This window comes from Erinaceus europaeus, chromosome 7 (assembly GCF_950295315.1).
Source record: "Erinaceus europaeus chromosome 7, mEriEur2.1, whole genome shotgun sequence".
In the NCBI taxonomy this organism is placed as follows: Eukaryota; Metazoa; Chordata; class Mammalia; order Eulipotyphla; family Erinaceidae; genus Erinaceus; species Erinaceus europaeus.
This window is the reverse complement of record NC_080168.1, coordinates 37,961,677-37,984,136: the sequence shown is the minus strand read 5'-3', so window position 1 is coordinate 37,984,136 and position 22,460 is coordinate 37,961,677. Positions and strand designations below refer to the sequence as shown.

The 22,460-nt window shown below is 38.7% G+C and overlaps 1 protein-coding gene across 5 annotated transcripts in view; it reads right to left on the bottom strand.

The window, feature by feature from the left end:
- BOLL (boule homolog, RNA binding protein) overlaps positions 1–22,460 on the bottom strand; it is a 58,567-nt gene that overhangs the window by 15,934 nt on the left and 20,173 nt on the right. For 4 of the 5 annotated variants that reach the window (XM_060194222.1, XM_060194221.1, XM_060194218.1 and 1 more), the window contains exons 10-11: positions 19,654–19,752; positions 9,297–9,624 (exon numbers count right to left, since the gene is read on the bottom strand). In XM_060194222.1, the coding sequence (XP_060050205.1) occupies positions 9,601–9,624; positions 19,654–19,752 (123 nt within the window). In that variant the 3' untranslated portion in view covers positions 9,297–9,600. Of the gene's footprint in view, positions 1–9,296; positions 9,625–19,653; positions 19,753–22,460 lie in introns of those variants that run through there. The other variant, XM_060194219.1, reaches the window with a different exon arrangement.

Below are 22,460 nucleotides of genomic sequence, written 5' to 3'. Positions count from 1 at the left end.
TATCAAAAATCTCCCCAAAAATAAAAGTCCTGGACCAGATGGTTTTACAAATGAATTCTACAAAACCTTCAAAGAACTAATACCTCTACTTTTAAAAGTCTTCCAGAAGATTGAAGACACTGGAATACTCCCTGCCAGTTTCTATGAAGCCGACATCATTCTGATACCAAAAGCAGACAGGTACACAACCAAAAAAGAAAACTACAGAGCAATATCTCTGATGAACATAGATGCGAAAATACTGAACAAAATTCTAGCCAACTGGATACAGCAGTATATCAAAAAGATTGTTCATCATGACCAAGTGGGGTTTATCCCTGGCATTCAAGGTTGGTTTAATATACGTAAATCAATCCATGTGATCCACCACATCAACAAAAGCAAGACCAAAAACCACATGGTCATATCAATAGATGCAGAGAAAGCTTTTGACAAAATACAACATCCCTTTATGATCAAAACACTACAAAAATGGGAATAGATGGAAAATTCCTGAAGATAGTGGAGTCTATATATAGCAAACCTACAGCCAACATCATACTCAATGGTGAAAAACTGGATGCATTTCCACTCAGATCAGGTACTAGACAAGGCTTCCCACTATCACAATTACTATTCAATATAGTGTTGTAAGTTCTTGCCATAGCAATCATGCAGGAGCAAGGAATTAAAGGGATGCAGATTGGAAGAGAAGAAGTCAAACTCTCCTTATTTGCAGATGACATGAGAGTATACATGGAAAAACCTAAGGAATCCAGCAAGAAGCTTTTGGAAATCATCAGGAAACACAGTAAGGTGTCAGGCTATAAAATTAACATTCAACAGTCAATGGCATTTCTCTATTCAAACACTACATTTGAAGAAATTGAAATCCAGAAATCAGTTCCTTTTACTATAGCAACAAAAACAAAATATCTAGGAGTAAACCTAACCAAAGAAGTGAAAGACTTGTATACTGAAAATTATGAGTCACTACTCAAAGAAACTAAAAAAGACACAAAGAAATGGAAAGATATTCCATGTTCATGGGTTGGAAGAATTAATATCATCAAAATGAATATACCAACCAGAGCCATCTACAAATTTAATCCTATCCCCATCAAGATCCCAACCACATTTTTTTGGAGAATAGAACAAATGCTACAAATGTTTATCTGGAACCAGAAAAGACCTAGAATTGCCAAAACAATCTTGAGAAAAAAGAACATAACTGGAGGCATCACACCCCCAGATCTCAAACTGTATTATAGGGCCACTGTCATCAAAACTGCTTGGTACTGGAACATGAACAGACACACTGAGCAGTGGAATAGAATTGAGAGCCCAGAAATGAGGCCCCACACGTATGGACATCTAATCTTTGACAAAGGTGCCCAGACTATTAAATGGGGAAAGCAGAGTCTCTTCACCAAATGGTGTTGGAAACAATGGGTTGAAACATGCAGAAGAATGAAACCGAACCACTGTATTTCACCAAATACAAAAGTAATTCCAAGTGGATCAAGGACTTGGATGTTAGACCAGAAACTATCAGATACTTAAAGGAAAATATTGGTAGAACTCTTTTCCACATAAATTTTAGAGACATTTTCAATGAAACGAATCCAATTACAAAGAAGACTAAGGCAGGTATAAACCTATGGGACTACATTAAATTAAAAAGCTTCTTCACAGCAAAAGAAATCACTACTCAAATCAAGATACCCCTCACAGAATGGGACGAGATCTTTACATGCCATACATCAGACAAGAGTTTAATAACCAACATATATAGAGCTTGCCAAACTCAACAACAAGACAACAAATAACCCCATATAAAAATGGGGGGGAGGACATGGACAGAATATTCACCATAGAAGATATCCAAAAGATCGAGAAATACATGAAAAAATGCTCCAAGTCTCTTATTGTCAGAAAAATGCAAATCAAGACAACAATGAGATACCACTTCACTCCTGTGAGAATGTCATACAATAGAAAAGGTAACAGCAGCAAATGCTGGAGAGGGTGTGGGGTCAAAGGAACCCTCCTGCACTGCTGGTGGGAATGTCAATTGGTCCAACCTCTGTGGAGAACAGTCTGGAGAACTCTCAGAAGGCTAGAAATGGACCTACCCTATGACCCTGCAATTCCTCTCCTGGGGATATATCCTAAGGAACCCAACACTTCCATCCAAAAAGATCTGTGTACACATATGTTCTTGGCAGCACAATTTGTAATAGCCAAAACCTGGAAGCAACCCAGGTGTCCAATAACAGATGAGTGGCTGAGCAAGTTGTGGAATACTACTCAGCTGTAAAAAATGGTGACTTCACCGTTTTCAGCCGATCTTGGATGGACCTTGAAAAATTCATGTTGAGTGAAATAAGTCAGAAACAGAAGGATGAATATGGGATGATCTTACTCTCAGGCAGAAGTTGAAAAACAAGATCAGAAAAGAAAACACAAGTAGAACCTGAAATGTAATTGGGATTTCGTACCAAAGTACAAGACTCTGGGGTGGGTGGGTGGGGAGAATACAGGTCCATGAAGGATGATAGATGACATAGTGGGGGCTGTATTTTTAAATGGTAAGATGGGGAATGTTATGCATGTACAAACTATTGTATTTACTGTTGAATGTAAAACATTAATTTCCCAATAAAGAAATAAATTTAAAAAAAAAGTAAATTCCAAGTGGATTATGGACTTGGATGTTAGATCAGAAACTATCAAACACTTAGAGGAAAATATTGGCAGAACTCTTTTCCACCTAAATTTTAAAGACATCTTCAATGAAATGAACGCAATTGCAAAGAAGACTAAGGCAAGAATAAACCAATGGTACTACATCCAATTAAAAAGTTTCTGCACAGAAAAAGAAACCACTCCCCAATCCAAGAGACCCCTCACAGAATGGGAGGTTTTTACATTCCATACATCAGACAAGAGGCTAATAACCAATATATATATAGAGTTTGCCAAACTAAACAAGAAAACAAATAACGCCATCCAAAAATGGGGAGAGGACATGAACAGAGTATTCATCAGACACAAGAACCATGGTTCAGGGGGGTTGGGCAGTGGCGCAGTGGGTTAAGCGCATGTGGCGCAAAGCGCCAAGGACCTGTGTAAGGATCCTGGTTTGAGCCCCCGCCTCCCCACCTGCAGGGGAGTCCCTTCACAGGTGGTGAAGCAGGTCTGCAGGTGTCTTTTTCTCCCTGTCTTCCCCTCCTTTCTCCATTTCTCTCTGTCCTATCCAACAACGAATAACATCAACAATGGCAATAATAATAACTACAATGAGGCTACAGCAATAAGGGCAATAAAAGGGGGAAAATGGCCTCAAGGAGCAGTGGATTCATGGTGCAGGCACCGAGCCCAGCAATAATCCTGGAGCTAAAAAAAAAGTAGAAGAAAAAAAGAACCTGGGTTCAAGCATCTGGTCCTCACCAGTGGACTTCATGAGCTGTAAAGCAGTGCTGCAGGTTTCTCTTTCTCTGTATCCCTTCTGCCCCTCTCAATTTGTCTTTGCCCTTTCAAAGAAACTTAAAAAAAATCCAAAGAGGGGAGTTGGGCAGTAGCACAGCGGGTTAAGCACACGTGGCGCAAAGCTCAAGAACCTGCATAAGGATCCCGGTTTGAACCCCCGGTGCCCCACCTGTAGGGGAGTCACTTCACTGGCGGTGAAGCAGGTCTGGTGTCTTTCTCTTCCCCTGTCTTCTCCTCTCTCCATTTCTCTCTCTGTCCTAACAATGATGACAGCAATAACAACAACAATAATAACTACTACAACAATGGAAATATAAGGGCACCAAAAGGGAAAACATATATATGAGTTCCAGGGTGTCTAAAATTCGGAGAAATTCCATCCAAAACAGAGATCCTTTGGAATGTTATAATCAGAGTGGGGAAAACCAAATGGAAAGAGGCCTTTCCCACTGTCTTGAGGTTTTGTTTTTTTTTTGTTTTTTAAAATTGATTCCAACAATGAGGATGTAATTGGTACTTAAAGTAGAACAAAGTGGAAATATTCAGGTGAATGGACAGAAAAATTATTTCCAGATTGAAAGAGGACAATTGATAGTCTCAGAAAACTCAAAGTATAGGAATAATACAATTATATTTGACTTGGAATTTTTCAAAAAGAATCTGCTTTTGTAAGCACTGAATACTACTGAAGATCTAGTGAATGCCACAAAGTCTGCTGAAGGTTAAGTAATGGGAGGGGAAAAATTCTAAGGACTTTTGAGCACAGCAATTCATTTCATAAAGCCAAATAACAAGTAACAAAACAAATCCACTATATCTTTGAAAGTACTTTCCCCAGGAAACAAAATCACTCAAATGTACTTTACCTTCTCTATTTCAAAAGGATAAAATGAAGAAAGCAAGTATCTAACCAAAGGACTTAAAAAAATTTTTTTTTATATTTATTTTTATTTATTTATTCCCTTTTGTTGCCCTTGTTGTTTTATTGTTGTAGTTATTATTGTTGTCATTGTTGTTGGATAGGACAGAGAGAAATGGAGAGGGGAGGGGGAAGACAGAGAGAGGGAGAGAAAGATAGACACCTGCAGACCTGTTTCACCGCTTGTGAAGCGACACACATGCAGGTGGGGAGCCAGGGCTTGAACCAGGATCCTTATGCGGGTCCTTGTGCTTAGCGCCACCTGCGCTTAACCGCTGTGCTACAGCCTGACTCCCAGGACTTTTTTTTTTTTTTATGGGTTACATGAAACATACCTAAAAAAAGACTTGCCAACTTCCTCCCACACATTTGCTCTATTCTCATTTTTGGGTGCCTATTTATTAAACAATTTGCTCTATATCATACCACTTTTCAACCACCAAGTTGCAGATGGTTGCATAATACCATCCTGACCTCCCTGGGTAGATGACCTCACCAATGTGTCCTATAACTCCACTTCTCCAGAGCCCTACCCCACTAGGAAAAGATAGAAACAGGCTGGGGGTATGGATCAACCTATCAATGTTGATGTTCAGCTGAGAAGCAATTACAGAAGCCAGACCTTCCACATTCTGCACTTCATAAAGAATTTTGGTCCATATTCCCAGAGGGATAAAGAATATGGAAGCTTCCAATAGAGGGAATTGGAACAAGAAACTCTGGTGGGTGGGAACTGTGTGGAAATGTACCCTGGTTATCTTGCAATCTTGTTAATCATTAATAAAAATTTTTTAAAAATCTAAAAAGGACTTTTTGAAGAAGTAGAAATTCTAGGACTAAGCATATTGGGATCTTTAAAAAAATTTTTATTTTTCCCTTTTATTGCCCTTCTTATCTTTTGTTTTTGTAGTTGTTGCTATTGATGTCATCATTGTTAGGAGAGAAATGAAGAGAGGAGGGGAAAACAGAGGGGGAGAGAGAAAGATAGACACCTGCAGACCTGCTGATTCACCACCTGTGAAGCAACTCCCCATGAAGGTGGGTTGCTGGCGGTTCGATCCGCCAGGGGTTCGAACCGGGATCCTTAGGCTGCTCCTTGTGATTTCAGACACATAGGCTTAACCCGCTACGCTACTGCCCGACTCCCAGCATACTGTAATCTTAAAGGCACATCTGAAGGAATTTTAAGGATCTAATATTCTCATTTTTTTTTTTTCTGATGAAGAATGAAAACCAGCAAATAAAATAAGGATGGGTTTTGGGTCCTAAGTACAGAGAGGCACATTTTTACATCCCTGATTTCCAAAGAGAAGTATACCAAGATGTTTAGAACTCATGTAATCATCTTTAGAGACATACTAAATGACAGCTATTCACAGGTACTCACCTGGACAGAAATCCAAAATGGAAGTTAATATATATTTTAAATGCAGAAAGGTACAGAGGGACACCACTACTCAGTTCTGGTTTATGATGGTACTGGTGATTGATCCTGGGACCATGGAGCCTCATGCATGTAAGTCTTTTGCAGAATCACTATGCTATCTTCCCAGCCTAAAGCTGGAAATTCTTAAACTATCTATTCACTTGTTTAAGATTCCCTACTTGGTATTTCATATTTGCAGATGCTGACAGGTCAGGAAGTTAACAAGACAACCATGAAACTGGTATTCAGAAAAATGAAGGACTATAGAATACAAAAAGTTGAAATACTATACTAATATTGTGAAATGAAACAAGTGATGCTGAGTGACATTTGTGTTGACAGAAATCAGGACAATGGAAAAAAAAACAGCAAACTTATGCAGTACATAAAAGTAAAGCATATAGAGCATTGTTTGGAATGTGTGTATAGAGGAATGAAAATACTGAATAGAGTGAAAGACATAATATCCATTATGAATTGAACACTATTTATAGCTATCTTGTAGGTAAAATTTTGCAATTGCCCTCTATAAAATCTTTTTTTAGGTAGAAGTAGAGAGTCAAAGAGAGACAGACACCACAACATTGTAGCTTCCTTTAGTGCTGTGGGGGCCAGGCTTAAACCCAGTTGTGCATTTGGATAAGCTGCACACTCCAAGTGAGCTATTTCTCTTCCACTTCCTTTCATATCTATAATAATTTCAGAATAAATTTTAGTTAAAGGGTAGGAATTAGGGTGGGCATTTACATTATATAACCACAGAGCATGTTGAAGCAAGGCATCAAACCTGTTTTGGATACCCTCCTGTCTAGTTTTTCAATGCATTACTTCTGGGAAGCTATTTCTGTGTATGTAATTTCAACTCACAAATCCAAGAAATATGTTTTTATTTATTTATTTTTCTAGAGCACCGGTCAGCTCTGGCTTATGGTAGTGTGGGGGCTTGAACCTGGGACTTTGAAGCCTCAGGCATAAGAGTCTGTTTACATAACCATTATGCTATCTACCCTCTGCCTGAAATACTTGTTTATATGTGAGAGTTATGTATGCATTTGTTTGAAAATGTTGTATTATCACTACTGGCAGAAATTTGTAAAGCAGTGTTATAATAAAAGCATAGCTCTTCCAAGTTACCATTTTGAAGTCAGTTGATAGAGGAAGTTAATGTTTATTTATAATTATTTTTCTTACTGCAACCAAGGTTTTCACTAGGTTCCTGTATAATGAATCCGCTGTTCCTGGCAGTCATCCCCCCCCCCTTTTTTCTAATTTGATAGGACAGATAGAAATTGAGAGGGGCAAGGAAGAAAGACAGATAAATGGGGGGGAGAAGGAAGTCATCTTCAACCCTGCTTCACCACTTGTGAAGTTTCCCCGCTTGCAGGTGGGAGTTGGGGCTCAAATGCAAGTCCTTGCACATGGTAATGTGTGCATTTAATCGTGTACATCACTTCCTGGCCCCAGGCTTTAATTTTCTTTAATCCTTTTGATATGCTACCATCTTTCCATTTCTGAGTGTATTAGTTTGTCTTTTTTCTTTTAAATTTTATTGTTACCAAGGTTACCACTGGGGTCCAGTGGAGATGCTACAAATCCACTGCTCATGGTGGCCATTTTTTCTTTTTATTTGATAGGACAGAGAAATTGAGAGGCAAGTGAGAGACAGAGAGAAAGGCAATTGCAGTACTGCTTCACTCATGAAGTTTCTCTTGTGTAGGTGGGAAGCAAGATCTTGAATCTGAGTCCTTGAGCATGATGATGTGTGAGCTCAGCGATGTGCACCACTACCTGGGCCCCCATGCACTAGTATTTGTATCACTCAACTTCACTCCTACAGCAGGAATTCTACATGCTTTTAAATCAGATTCTGAATTGGGTAATAAGTAAGTAAAGCCTTACTTTTCAAATTTATCTATAGGAGACATACTACAAAATAGAAAAAAAAAGTAGGGTGGTGCTTTACTTAGTGTAACTGAGGAGGCTTCATCTTTCCCTATGTGCATTTTTAGAAGTTAACAGGTTTGTGCTATCAAGCTAGGTCATGAGGGCTAGTGATACCCACCATATATATTCAGGTTTATAATATAATCCAGTCTAGAAAGAACATCTTATGAGCATATGACTAATATATACTACATATGAGTTTTACATGTAATTCATATAGCACTGCGGAAGAAACGCCTGGGTATCAATAATTATAAAAATTCCATACCCAATAATACATCATTAATTTTTATTAACAGTCCAGGATTTGCTTATCATCATGTTTAACAGTATAAAAATCAAAGCATTTACTTTTTCTGTTCTTAAGGATAGTGTTATGAAAACAAGGTCTCTAACATTAGTGGCTAATAATTTTTTAGTTACAGAATAAAACCTTTTGAAATTTTATTATGTGACTTATTAGTTTATTTACATATATAAAAACTGATAGTAATTAATGTACATGACGTCTTTGGGTGCTAGTATATAATCATACAGTCCTGTTATTCTCTTGAAACTATTTGATTGGCAAACATTCGTTCTGGTTTCAGAAGAAACAACCTATTTCACTCACCAGAAAAATCTTTGGGTCTATGCTCTATTATTTCTGCTGTTGCTATTGAGTAAAAAATATATTTGGGGTGGAGCAAGAAATAGATTTACTAGGCTAATACTATTTACATCTTTTCATTCTTTTTCCTAAAATCAGAAAGTCAAAGAACTACAAATTACTGTAAATATTTTTTATTCTACCTCAGAAATTTTAATGTTAAAAATTTGTATGATTTGTTCAGCAACTTTTCAACAATGGCTTTTCCTCCCCATTTATATTCCAATTATATAATAAGAACTGACTTTAGAATTGGAATATAAAAGTTTTCTTTGGTATAAGACAGTTTTACTTTTATGAAAACGATTTTCCTTTTAAAATTAATATGTAATTAAGTATATTGGCAATATATAAAAAGAAAAGGTCAAATAAAGCACACAAAGAATGTCAAAGTGGAATGTCAGTGTTTTGGGATTATGTTAGAAATGAAAACTGATTCATATTATATAAAACTTGGTATCAACTGGCATATATTATAGGAAGGCTACAAAATTATCACAAACACTAAAGGAAATATTTAATATAAGTGAGTTAATCCCATAAAATGCAAGATTATGTTGATGACATTTCTGATATCTGAAAAAATGTTATTAAAGTAGAAATACTACTGAAATTTTTATAACCATGGCAGAAACAAAATTATTTAAGTAACAGTAATAGGTAAGAAAGTTAAGACAAAAACATGCTAAGCCATAAAATTGAAATGCAGTAGAATTCAATTATTAAAATTAAATATGCTTATGACAAAAGGCATGGAAGTATTAAAATTCTATTAGGATTAGGAAAAACTTTTATCCTAAATATAAATTGCAAAACATGAAACACAACATCTGTTAGGCTGAGAAGAAAAGAAATAACACAAAGCAGAGCAAATGAAAGACACCTACTATTCCCAATATGGTTATTATTTATGGAATGGATAAAACATGTAGAAAATGTTACTACAGTTGGATTAACACATAAAAAGCCAACATGCCACATCTACCTAAAAAATTCTGTAGAACAGCTGAAAAAGCAAATTTCATCAAATTTAGACAGCTTATAGTGAAATAAATAAGTAAGGCAAGTTATTAACTAACCCTAAATTTCACAATGGGCAGCTTCTAGCCCGTTTGTTGAAGCTGGATCTTGGTCACACAAGTATCACTGGACAAGAAATCAGTTGAGCTGGACTAGAGCTGCCCAATTGTCTTAATAATGAATGCTCCACACTGTCTGTTAAGAAAAGAAAATACAGATTAGAAAGACTACCTAGGGGAGAAAAAAGTAAATTAGAGTAAATTAATGTATATTATTAGGGTGGGCATTTATTATATAACCACAGAGCATGTTGAAGCATGGTGTCAAACCTGTTTTGGATACCCTCCTGTTCAGTATTTCAACATTATCAATGCATTACTTCAGGGAAACGATTTTTGTGTATGTAACCCCAATTCACAATTCCAAGAAATATATTTATTTACTAAATATGAGTTTACGGTAAAAGCCATGATACATTTTTTTGCATAGAAAAATAGAAAAAATATGTCATGGCTTTTCCATCAATCCAGCAGAAATGAGTTACTTAATTTAGTTGAATGCTATAAGATGATAGAATTGGGAGTTGTGTCCAGAATTCAGAAAAAGTTTTATCTCTGCTCCGTGAGAGCTTATAATCTATCTAGTTTCTAATCTAGTACAATTGTTTGGTATAGTCAACATAGAGACATCAATAGGAAAGGCTTATTGGTATTTACTTCATATAAAATAATGTAATTCTATTTACTTGTGTCATCCTATGATTTCTGGTACATAGGCATATGTAAAAAGCTCAATGTTGTTTATTTGCCAGAGAGATGTAATGTAAATCAAGACAACATACCTCACACATCTTTGGCAATGTCACACATTAAAAATAAAATGCTTGTGCAGGGGGCCAGGCGGTGGTGTACCTGGTTAAGTGCACATGCTATAGTGCTCAAAGATCCAGGTTCAAGCCCCTGATGCCCACCTGCAGGGGGAAAAGCTTCACAAGTGGTGAAGCAGGGATGCAGGTGTCTCTTTTTGTCCCTCCCTCTGCATCTCCACCACCCCTCTAAATTTCTCTCTGTAGCTATCTAATAAAAGTAAAAAAATAAAATATTTTTTTAAAAGAAGAAATGTTTGTGCAGAGGTTGGGTTGGTCCAGTCCCTGTGAAAAACAGTATGGAGAGTACGGTGTGATCTAACTATTCCTCTCCTAGGTATCCAAAAAAATACTATCTTGGGGTAATGTGGAAATATACCTTTTCAGCATATTGTACAATATTATACCCCTGACTTTGGTTGGAAGTTTCTATCTTCTAGTCATGTTTACTCATCAACCTAGCCATCACCAATCACTACCACCTCTGGAAACTAATAATCGGTCTTAAATCTGTGTCAGTTAAAAAAATTAGATAGTTCTGGTGGTGGGAATTATGTGGAGTTGTACCTGTCTTATCCTATGGTTTTGTCAGTGTTTCCTTTTTATAAATAAAAAAAATTAGATACCACATGTAAGTAACATATAGCATTTATCTTTTTTTCTGACTTATTTCACTTAAGTAATTCAAGGACCATTTACAAAACACTAAGACTATATATATATATATGTATATATATTTTTGATTGAAAGTTACATTTGTTATGAAGAAAGTGGCACACAGAGAACTAGAGAAGTTCTCTGGCATACACAGTGCTGAGACTGAATATAAGGCCTCACACTGGTATTTCTGTGTAACTGATATATACCATGGTTTAGGAGAAAGAAATCATTTTTCTAATTCATGCTTGCACTGAGGTCCTGTGTTCCCCTTGCAGGACAGACAGAAGTCCAGCAGGAGGTGACCCCCCCCAGTACCCATCCTTCTCTTCCTGGCTGTAGACCAAATTATAATTAAAAAAAAATAATTAAAAATATTTTTATTTATTTATTAGTGGAGAGAGATGAGAGAGAAATTGAGAGGGAAGGGAGAGACAGAAAAGGAGAGAGACAGAGACACCTGCAGCCCTGCTTCACCATTCCTGAAGCTTTCCCCCTGCAGGTGGGGACCAGGGGCTTGAACCTGGGTCCTTGTGCACTGTAATGCGTGTGCTTAACCAGGTGTGCCACTGCCTAGACCCTTCCAAATCATAATTTTTAACAAGAAAGGTTAAGTCCTAATTAAAACAAGTCAGTGGTTTTGTTCCCCTTTGGCCTGTGGCACAGTGGCACAGTATAGCAAAGATGTATTAGAGTAGAAGGCATGGAGTTCTTTTAGCATCTTTTCTCTCAAATTTTTAATTTTTTTAAAGATTTCTTTTTGGAAGTAGAAGAGAGAATAATAATTTATTTAAAAATTTTTTATTATCTTCATTTACTGGATAGAGACAGCCAGAAATTGAGAGGGAAGGGGGAGATAGGGAAAGAGACAGAGGCACCTGCATCCCTGCTTGACCACTTGCAAAGCTTTCCCCTTGCAGATGAGGACCAGGGGCTCAAAACTATGCCCTTGCATTTGTAACGTGCACTCAACCAGGTGCACCACCACCAAGCCCCTCTCAATATTAAAAATAGAAAATTTTCACTAGTGGATAAAGATAAAAGATCTGAAGTAATGTTATGGATGGGAGATTATACCCAGATGTGCCTAATTTATGTGTGTGTGTGTGTGTATCAGAATTATAATAAAAATCCAAGAAACAGTGGACTCAGAGGTTACACTGGGGCTCCTGTGCTAATAAATATGAATATATATTATGGGCCTAGGTCAGATCTGTTTGGGAGCTACTCTCTGCCCCAATTCAGCTTTCTAGTCCTATTGTCAACTTTGACATCATCTTCCCAAACAATATTTTTAGTCTACCTGAATGTTAGTTATCAGGCTCAGGAAAAAATTACAAAATTCATGGGACCCTTGGAACATACCTAAAATAGACTTCCTAGCTTCTTCCCACATGAAACTAGACCCCTAGTCTCATCTGCTCTAATCCTACCTGTAGGTTCCTGTTTTATTAAACAATTTGTCCTGCTTTATATCTTACCGCCTTTCAGCCACCAAGTTGCAAATGCTACTATGATTTCATTCTGACTTTCCTGGACAGATGACCTTATCATTGTGTCTGAAAGTTTCACCTCCCCAGAGCCCTACCCCACTAGAGAAAGACAGAAACATAGTGGGGGAATGAATCAATCTGCCAATGTCCATGTCCAGCAGAGAATCAATTACAGAAGACAGACCTTCCACCTTCTGCACCCCAAAAACAATTTTGGTCCATTCTCCCAGAGGATAAATAATATGGAAATTTCTACTGGAGCACGAAACTCTGGTGGATGGCAACTATACGGAATTATACCCCTATTATTTTACAATCTTGTTAGTCATTATTAAATTACTAAAAAAGAAAAAAAGCCATGAAAGATTTTTCACAAAACTGGACAAACTGAACTGTAAGATTTATACGAAAGCCTTTAAGGATAAATTTCTGAAAAACAAAATGCGAGAACTGTCCTAGCAGATTTAAGAAACAACAAGAATGAAACCAGAACAGAACTGGCCAAAGAGACAATTTTGCAGATAATTTGAGAAATTTTATGTGTGTCAACAACTGTATTTATTATAAACCATTAATATAAAAAAATCAACAGTAAAAAACCCAATATACCAGTGGAACAGAGTTGAGTACCCCTCAAAAGAACCACACACACTTGGAAACTTGCTACTTTACAGAGGATTTACCTGAACATTATGAGAGACAAATGTGAAAACTAGTAACACAATATTTAAAATCAGAGGGCAGAAAATATCTATATGCTTGTAATAAGAGTTTTTCTTTTCTTTTTTTAATTTAATTTTTAATTTAAATTAAAAAAAATTTTTTAAGTAAAAAAAAATTTAATTCACCACCAGAGTTATTGCTGGGGCACTGAGTCCACTGATCTTGGTGGCCATTTTTCATTTTTTTCTTTTTCTTACTATTTTTTTATTAGATGGGACAGATAGAAATTGAGATAGAGAGAGAGACATTTGTAGACCTGCCTCACTGCCCATTAATCTCCACCCTGTAGGTGGGGAGCAGGAGCTTGAACCAAGGTCTTTGCATGGAGTACTGCATGCACTCAACTGGCTGTGCCACCGTCTGACCTTGTAAAGAATTTTTTAAAGCAAGAAAGGAAACAACAGTAAGACTCAAAGTAGATTAGGGGTTGCATAGGCCTGAGGATACAAGGGGCTGGGGAGCAGGTCAGGGAGGAGAAGGGAAGCAAGTAATTTTGTGTGTGGGGCTTTTCAATGGTGATGAAGATGTTTTAACACTGTGATAATGAAGGTTCAATTCCACGAATATATAAAACCACTGAACTATACTCTTAAAATTGTCACGTTTTATGGTATGTAAAACATCTTAATAATACTGTCATTAAAAAAAAAACAATTTCAGGTTTTCAATACAGTAGCAATGACAGTGAATGGTGATGGGAAGGGAGTATAAAACAGTAGGGATACAGACAATACTTATAGTCCACCTGCATGTTAGTTATCAGGCTCAGGCAAAAATTACTAAAGTCATGGGGCCTCTTGACTTACCTAAAATATATTTCCTAGCTTTGTCCCACCCAAGGATCTCTAATTTCATCTGCTCTATTCCTAACCTTTGGATTCCTGTTTATCGGAACAATTTGTTCTGCTTTATATCTTACCACCTTTCAGTTACCAAACTGTAGCAAATGGTAGCAACCATGACACCATTCTGACCTCTCTGAGCAGATAACCTCACCAGTGTGTTCTGGAACCTCCCCTCTCCAAAGCCCTGCCCTACTAGGGAAAGACAGAAACAGGCTGGGGTATGGATTGACCTGCCAATGTCCATGTCCAGTGGAGAAGCAATTACAAATGCCAGACCTTCTGCCTTCTAAACCCCTCAAAAATTTTTGGTCCAGACTCCCAGAGGGATAAAGAATAGGGAAGCTTCCAATGGAGGGGATGGGACACAGGACTCTGGTGGTGGGAACTGTGTGGAATTGTACCCGTTATCTTACAGTCTTGTTAATCATTAGTAAATCACTAATAAAAATAAAAAAGTAGGGATATACTTAAAGAAGATACTCTTGATATGGAGTGCAGTATATGGAATGAGTCAGGAATATAAACATGCGTATGAAGTAGCTAACTTCCATTATCTTTTATAAAGAGTACATCTATATTTCTTAACAAATACACTTAACCAAGATTCAAATTACCATCATAAGACAGTGGTATATATACACTATGGACTATGCAGCTATTAAGAACAATGAACCCACCTTCTCTGACCCATCTTGGATGGAGCTAGAAGGAATTATGTTAAGTGAGCTAAGTCAGAAAGACAAAGTGAGTATGGGATGATCCCACTCATAAACAGAAGTTGAGAAAGAAGAACAGAAAGGGAAACTAAAAGCAGGATTTGACTGAGTTTTGAGTAGGGCACCAAATAAAAAATTTCTGGGGGTTGAGGGTCTGGGTGGATGTTCAGCCTCCTTGGGGGAGGGAGAATGATGGAATGGGACAGTCTTTTGGTGGTGGGAATGGTGTTTATGTATGTACACTCCTATTAACTTGTAGTCATATAAATCACTATTTAATTAATATGAGAAGGGAAAATTGATTGAATGTCTCAAACTTTTTAATGCAGACCATAGGCTGAGTCTTTGAAATGTTGACTCTCTTAAAAGCTTATACCAATGGATAGTTAATGTATCATCACATTATTTGGTAATTGGGTTAACTTTGAAAAGTCCTTTTGTTAGGGTTTGCTGTACAGTACCCAGTATCTTGTATATAGCTGTGCTATTGGTTGCTTCTGATCTACTTGGTCTAGGCTTTTGAGAGAGTCTGCATATCAATTACACAGCCTATATATTAAAAAGATTCAGTTTGTGTTTTGAAAAACTTCGAGACATACAATTAATATTCCCCCTCTCATATTAACTAGTGATTTATATGACTACATTTTACTAGGAGTGTACATAAACACCATTCCCACCACCAAAAGACTGTGACCCATCCCTCCCACCCACTCCCACCCCCCACTGTCCCAGGAAGCTGCATGTCTACCCCTCACCACAGGGTTTTTACTTTGGTGCCCTACTTACAATTTGGTCAGGTCCTGCTTTTAGTTTCCCTTTCAGATCTTCTTTCTCAACTTCTGTTGATGAGTGGGATCATCCCATACTCATCTTTATCTTTCTGACTTAGCTCACTTAACATAATTCCTTCTAGCTCTTACCAAGATAGGTCAGAGAGGGTGGGTTCATTGTTCTTGATAACATTAACTATCCATTGTCTTTTTGAACCCTAAGACAGCAGGAACCTCACATCTCCACTATAGAGCCTCTACTTCCCCCAGCTCTAGAACCATTGTATAGGGCCCACTTTCCTGTATGCCTCTCCCAATCCACATCAAATAATATTGCATCTGCCGATCACAACCTAACCAACACAACGATTGCCACCTCAACATGCTTCACTTCAGACTGTGTCCAGAGACTTCACGTGTGGAATGACAACCCTTCAGCTTCATTACTCGGGTGAGACCTTTCCTTTCATAGTATACTCTAATTCCATCTCAGGTGGTTCATTTTCTAACAAAGTCCCAAAACCTAGATATACACCAGTTTCTGTGAGAGAGAGCGTATGTTCACACGTATCCATAAACTACTGCAAAATATATACCTGAAAGCAGAAGTACACTGGAGTTTGCAGTGAATACCCCCTTTCTTAAATAATAAAAAAAAAAAGCTTAGACCAAGGAGAACAGAAGCAACTGGTGGCATTACTTGTTAGAAACAGCTATATACAAATAATGTCATAGGGCATAAATTATGGTGATGTTGATGATACATCAAATCCTAACAGAGGGATATTCAAAGTTAGACCAGTTGCCAAATATGATTATAGCAATAGCTATCTATTGCCTTCTTAAACCCTAAGACAGCAGGAACCTCCCGCTTCCTCTATAGAGCCTATATTTCCCTCACTCCTGGAACCTCTAGGTTGGGGCTCACTTTCTTGCATGCCTCTCTCAGTTCATACCAAATGACATTGCTCCTGCTGATCCCAACCTAATCAACACATTGAGTACCACCTATGCATGCTTCACTTTAGACTGTCCAGAGACGTCAGGCATGAAATGTCAACTCTTCAGCCTCATTATTCAGGTGAGACTTTCTTTCTTTTTCTTTCTTCCTTCCTTTCTTTCTTTCTTTCTTTCTTTCTTTCTTTCTTTCTTTCTTTCTTTCTTTCTTTCCTTCCTTCCTTCCTTCCTTCCTTCCTTCCTTCCTTCCTTTTAAAACTATCTTTATTTATTTATTTGGATAGAGACAGCCAGAAATCGAGAAAGGGGTGACAGAGAGGGAGAGAGACAGAGAGACACCTGCAGCCCTGCTTCACCAGTTGTGAAGCTTTCCCCCTGTAGGGGGGTGCTGAGGGCTCAAACCCAGGCCCTTGCGCACTGTAACATGTGTGCTCAACCAGGTGCGCCACCACCCAGCCCCTTAGACCTTTTCTTTCATAGAATATTATAGCTCCATTTCAGGTGGTTCACTTCCTAACAAAGTCTCAAAACCTAGATATAGACCAGGTCCCATGAGATAGGGCATATGTTCACATGTATCCGTAAATTAGGGCAAAATATATACCTGAAAGCAAAAGTGCACAATAGTCTGCAGTGAGTCAGTAAATGTAACAAGCAAGTAGAAAGACCTAAAAAGACACCATAAAGTGCAAAACAAAATAGTGTCTACTTAAAGACTTTGATACGCTCCTCACCTACTTACTATTATACTTCCTGCAGTCACTCCAAAGCTAACCTTATGAAAGCAAGGACTGCAAAAGCTCAGTAAGGGCAATAGACTGGCGTACTTTAATGATGACTCTTTAGTCACTATCAGGCCATCCATCAGGTGGCCCTAATCAGGGAGTCCTGAGATTCCCAAACAGACATGATGGGCCTAGACCTCAAATAAATCCCTCTCTCCATTGTTACTGGTCATCTCTATCAGGAACAACACAATAGACCCCTCTTTGGGCCCCCATAGGACCTTGCCCTCAACTTGGATCAACAGTGGTAGAGAATTTTCCATCCTCCGAAGGGAGGCTGGACAACATACTCTATGTCACACCTGAGGAAGATGGGTCCTGAAATTGTGGCAGCTTGGAACATTTCTACTCATGACCATAGAATGTGAGCTCAGATCTACAGGGATGCAGAGGTCACATAGGCTCCTGAGCTGAATATGGGCCCCAGATCAGATCAAATCGATGGGGTATATAGCCAACAATATTTATACACCTTTATTCTAATATAAAGGAGCTACTCTCTTCCCTAATACAGCTTTCTGGTCCTTTTTCCAGCCATGATTTCATCTCCCCAGACAATAACTAGGATCCACCTGCATTATCAGATGTCAAGTTCAGGAAAAAAACAATCAAAAAGCTAGTATAGTCAGGGGACTATACTTTTTGGAATATAATTAAAATAGGCCTACTATCTATGAAACAGAGACCCCCCCCCCAACTCTTCATCTGAACTATTCCAGCCTTAGGTTCATAAAGTCAACAATTTGTTTGTTGACTGTTAACTCTCTTTTCAGCCACCAGGTTCCAGATGCTAACATGATGCCAACCAGACTTCCCTGGACAGAGGACCCCACCAATATGTCCTGGAGCCCTGCTTCCCCACAGCCCTCCTCCACTAAGGAAGAGAGACAGCTGGGAGTATGGATCGACCTGCCAATGCCACATTTAGTGGGGAAGCAATTACAGAAGCAAGACCTTCCACCTTCTGCACCCAATAATGATCCAGGGTTCATACTCCCAGAGGGATAAAGAATAGGAAATCTATCAGGGGAGGGAATAGGATACAGAGTTCTGGTGGTAGGAATTGTGTGGAGTTCTACCCCTCTTATCCTATGGTTTTTGTCAGTGTTTCCTTTTTATAAATAAAATTTTAAAATGTTCAATCTAGAGATATAGTCCATTTTCCTAAAGTATAATGTAAGAGTTTTCACTAAGAAATTGGGTCATATGGGAAGAAGCAGAATTCCCTGCAATAAAGCTGTCAAAAATACAGAGTGGGAGTTGGGCAGTAGCACAGGAGGTTAAGCACATGTGGTACAAAGTGCAAGGACTGGTGTAAGGATCCCGGTTCGAGCCCTCGGCTCCCCACCTGCAGGGAAGTCACTTCACAGGCAGTGAAGCAGGTCTGCAGGTGTCTCTCTTCCTCTCTATCTCCCCCCTTCTCTCTCAATTTCTCTGTCTCTATCCAATAACAAATAAAAAAATAAAAATAAAATACAGAGTAGAAGAATCTAGCTAGATTACCACTCTTGGACTACATTTTATTTAGGAAGCATGAGCACAATTTCTTAAAGAGTAGACTGTTTCCATCTCCTTAGAGATATTATATGCCATCAACATAATCAAAATAGGAAAATATAAAATAACTAAAGTATACCAGAGATTACCAGGGTGTGGGAGAGACTAGGAAATCATTGCTTTGAGAGCCTGTAGTTTCTATTCCTGGTAGTGAAAAATCCTGGAAATAGACATTGGTGAAGGCTGGACAACAGTATGGAAGCAATTAATGCCACTTAGATACTTAAAAATGACAAATTCTGGGGGCTGGGTGGTACCGCAGTGGATTTAAACACACCTGGAGTGAAGCACAAGGACCTGCACAAGGATCCTGGTTCCAGCCCCTGGCTCACTATTTGCGGGGGGGTGGGGTGGGGTGTGTGTGGTGGTCGCGTCACAAGTAGTGAAGCAGGTCTGCAGGTGTCCGTCTTTCTCTCCCTGTTTCCCCCTCCTCTCTCAATTTCTCTCTGTTCTATCCAACAACAGCAGCAATACCAACAATAACAATAACAACAAGGGCAACAAAATGGGCAAAATGGCCTCTAGGAGCAGTGGATTTGTAGGGCAGGCACTGAGCCCCAGCAACAACCCTGGAGGCAAAGAAAAAAAAAGACAAATTCTAAATTTTAAATAATATTTAACACAGTAAATAAAATTTTATAACTATGTATGGCTTATACATTTTCAAGATTAATAGGCATTAGAATTTAGAATTTTATATTTTCACATGTAAGAGGTCACTAATTATATGCTACTTTATATCACATAAATGTAAAAATATTCACAATGTAAAAAGTCAAAATTAAGTCTTAAGGAGCGATATTTGGAAAATTTGAAGTATGGTTGAAGAAAAACAAACTAACAAAAATCTTACTTTAATTGGTTCAGGTTGCATCATTGGCGTAGGCATAGCAATGGCACCTGGAGCATAAACCTGGTGATAGGTTGCTTGAACTCCATGATCAGAATATGGCTATTTCAGAAAAAATAAAAAAAAAGTTATGGCCTTCTACTGATTAAAATACCTATTCAAATTGCAATGTAATAGGCATTTTTACTACACATCAAAACCCATATTCATTATCAATAACTTGTAGTCTAACCAGGGATAAATATAGCCACTCACCTTAAGTCCTATGAGTCACAGGAGAAAAGGTAAGAGCTACTTGTCTAGCTTGGAAAAGTGGAGGAGGTGATACCAGTTTAAGTATAAACTCAGTAGTGAGTGAGGCATGCAAGTATGGATGATAACATAACAGTGAGTATGAGAGGTAAAAGAATAAACAAGTAAATATAAGGGGCCGGGTGGTGGCGCACCTGGTTGAGCACACGTTACAAAGCACTAGGCCCCAGGTTCAAGCCCCTGGTCCCCACCTGCAGGGGGAAAGCTTCACAAGTGGTGAAGCAGGCTGCAAGTGTCTTTGTCTCTCTCTCTATCTCTCCCTTCTCTCTCAATTTCTGGCTGTCTCTAACAAATAAAGATAACAAGAACAAAATTTTTTAAAAAGTAAATACGAAATCATAAATATGAAAGTAACAGGGGAACCTGGAAGCAACTCAGGTGTCCAACAACAGATGAGTGGCTGAGCAAGTTGTGGTTTATATATACAATGGAATACTACTCAGCTATTAAAAATGGTGACTTCACCATTTTCAGTCGATCTTGGATGGACCTTGAAAAATTCATGTTTAGTGAAATAAATCAGAAACAGAAGGATGAATATGGGATGATCTCACTCTCAGGCAGAAGTTGAAAAACAAGACTAGAAAAGAAAACACAAGTAGAACCTGAACTGGAATTGGCATATTGCACCAAAGCAAAAGACTCTGGGGTGGGTGGGTGGGGAGAATATAGATCCAAGAGGGATGACAGAGGACCTAGTGGGGGTTGTATTGTTATATGGAAAACTTGGAAATGTTATATGGAAAACTTGGAAATGTTATGCATGTACAAACTATTGTATTTACAGAGAGAAATGGAAAGAGGAGGGGAAGACGGGGGGTGGGGGAAGACAGACACCTGCAGATCTGCTTCACCACCTGTGAAGCGACTCCTCTGCAGGTGGGGAGCCGGTGGCTTGAACCGGCTGGTCCTTGTGCTTTGTGCCACCTGTGCTTAACCCGCTGTGCTATTGAATGTAAAACATTAATTCCCCAATAAAGAAAAATTTAAAAAGGAAATAACAGGGGAAGAGAAGTTAGAAGAACATAGTACTATGAAAACCAAGAGTTTCAGAGACTACGCTCTGTGAGAGGACCAGGATGATTATAAAGAAGGGACTGAAGACAGCTCACCTGGTAGAATGCACAACTCACTGTGTATGATGTCCTGAGTCTGAGTACCGATACTACATGGAAGGCACCAGTGTCTCCTCTCTTTCTCCCCTACTCCCAAAGAATGAAAAAAAAAAGATAAAAAAGGGCCAACCCCATGATCCGGGACCCGTCAGGGAGTCCTGGGATTCCTAAATAAACATGATGGATGGACGTATGAGCATACGACAGACGTAGGCCTCTAACAGATCCCTCTCTCCACTGTCACTGGTCATCTCCAACAGGAACACAGTATACCCTTCTGTGGGCCTCTATAGGACCTGGCCCTCAACGTGGGTCAACGATGGTAGGGACTGCCCCATTCTCTGAAGGGAGGTTGGGTCAACATACTCTACCACTCGAGGAAGACAGGTCCTGCAATGAGTGTAGCCTAGAATGTTCCTAGCTATGACCATGGAATGAGAGCTTAGACCTATAGGGATGCAGAGGCTCCTGTGATGAATATGGGCCCCAGATCAAATCAGTGGGGTTTACAGTTAGCAATATTTATATACTTTCCCCATATTTGAGAGCTACTTTTCCCATATTTGAGAGCCACTCTTCCCTGATACAGCTTGCTTGTCCTATGTCCTATTCCCAACTCTGACATCATCTCCTCAGATAATACCTTTACCTGCATGTTAGCTGTTGGGCTCAGGCAAAAATTAGTAAAGTCGTGGGCCCCTTGGAATATACCTAAAATAGACCTACTAGCTTTCTCCAAAATGGAGACCCCAAATCTCATCTCCTATATTTTTGCCTTTAGGTTCCTGATTATTAAACAATTTATCTGCTTTATATCTTAATGATTTTTCATCCATCAAGTTGCAGATGCTGCCATAATGCCAACCTGACTTCACTGGGCAGATGTCCTGGAACCCTACCTCTCCAGAGCCCTACCACACTAGGGAAAGACAGAAACAGGCTGGGGCTATGGATTGACCTGCCAATGCCCATGTCTGTCAGAGAAGCAATTACAGAAGCCAGAATTTCCACTCTCTGCTCCCTATAATGATCCTGGGTCCATGCTCCCAGTGGGATAAATAGGAAAGCTTCCAATGGAGGGGATGGGATATGGTGGTGGGAAATGTGTGGAATTGTGTCTGGTGGTGGAAAATTTGTGGAATTGTACCCCTTTCCTATGGTCTTGTTGATTATTATTAAGTCAATAAAAAAGGGCAAATATAAAATAAATATTGGGCCAGGGAACCCACTTTGTGCATGAAACTTTGGGTTCACTTTCTAGTGCCAACTTAAAATTTTTTTTTAAATCTTTATTTATTTATTGGATAGAAACAGCCAGAAATTGAGAGGGAAGGGGGAGATAGTATGGGAGAGAGACAGAGAGACACCTGCAACACTGCTTCA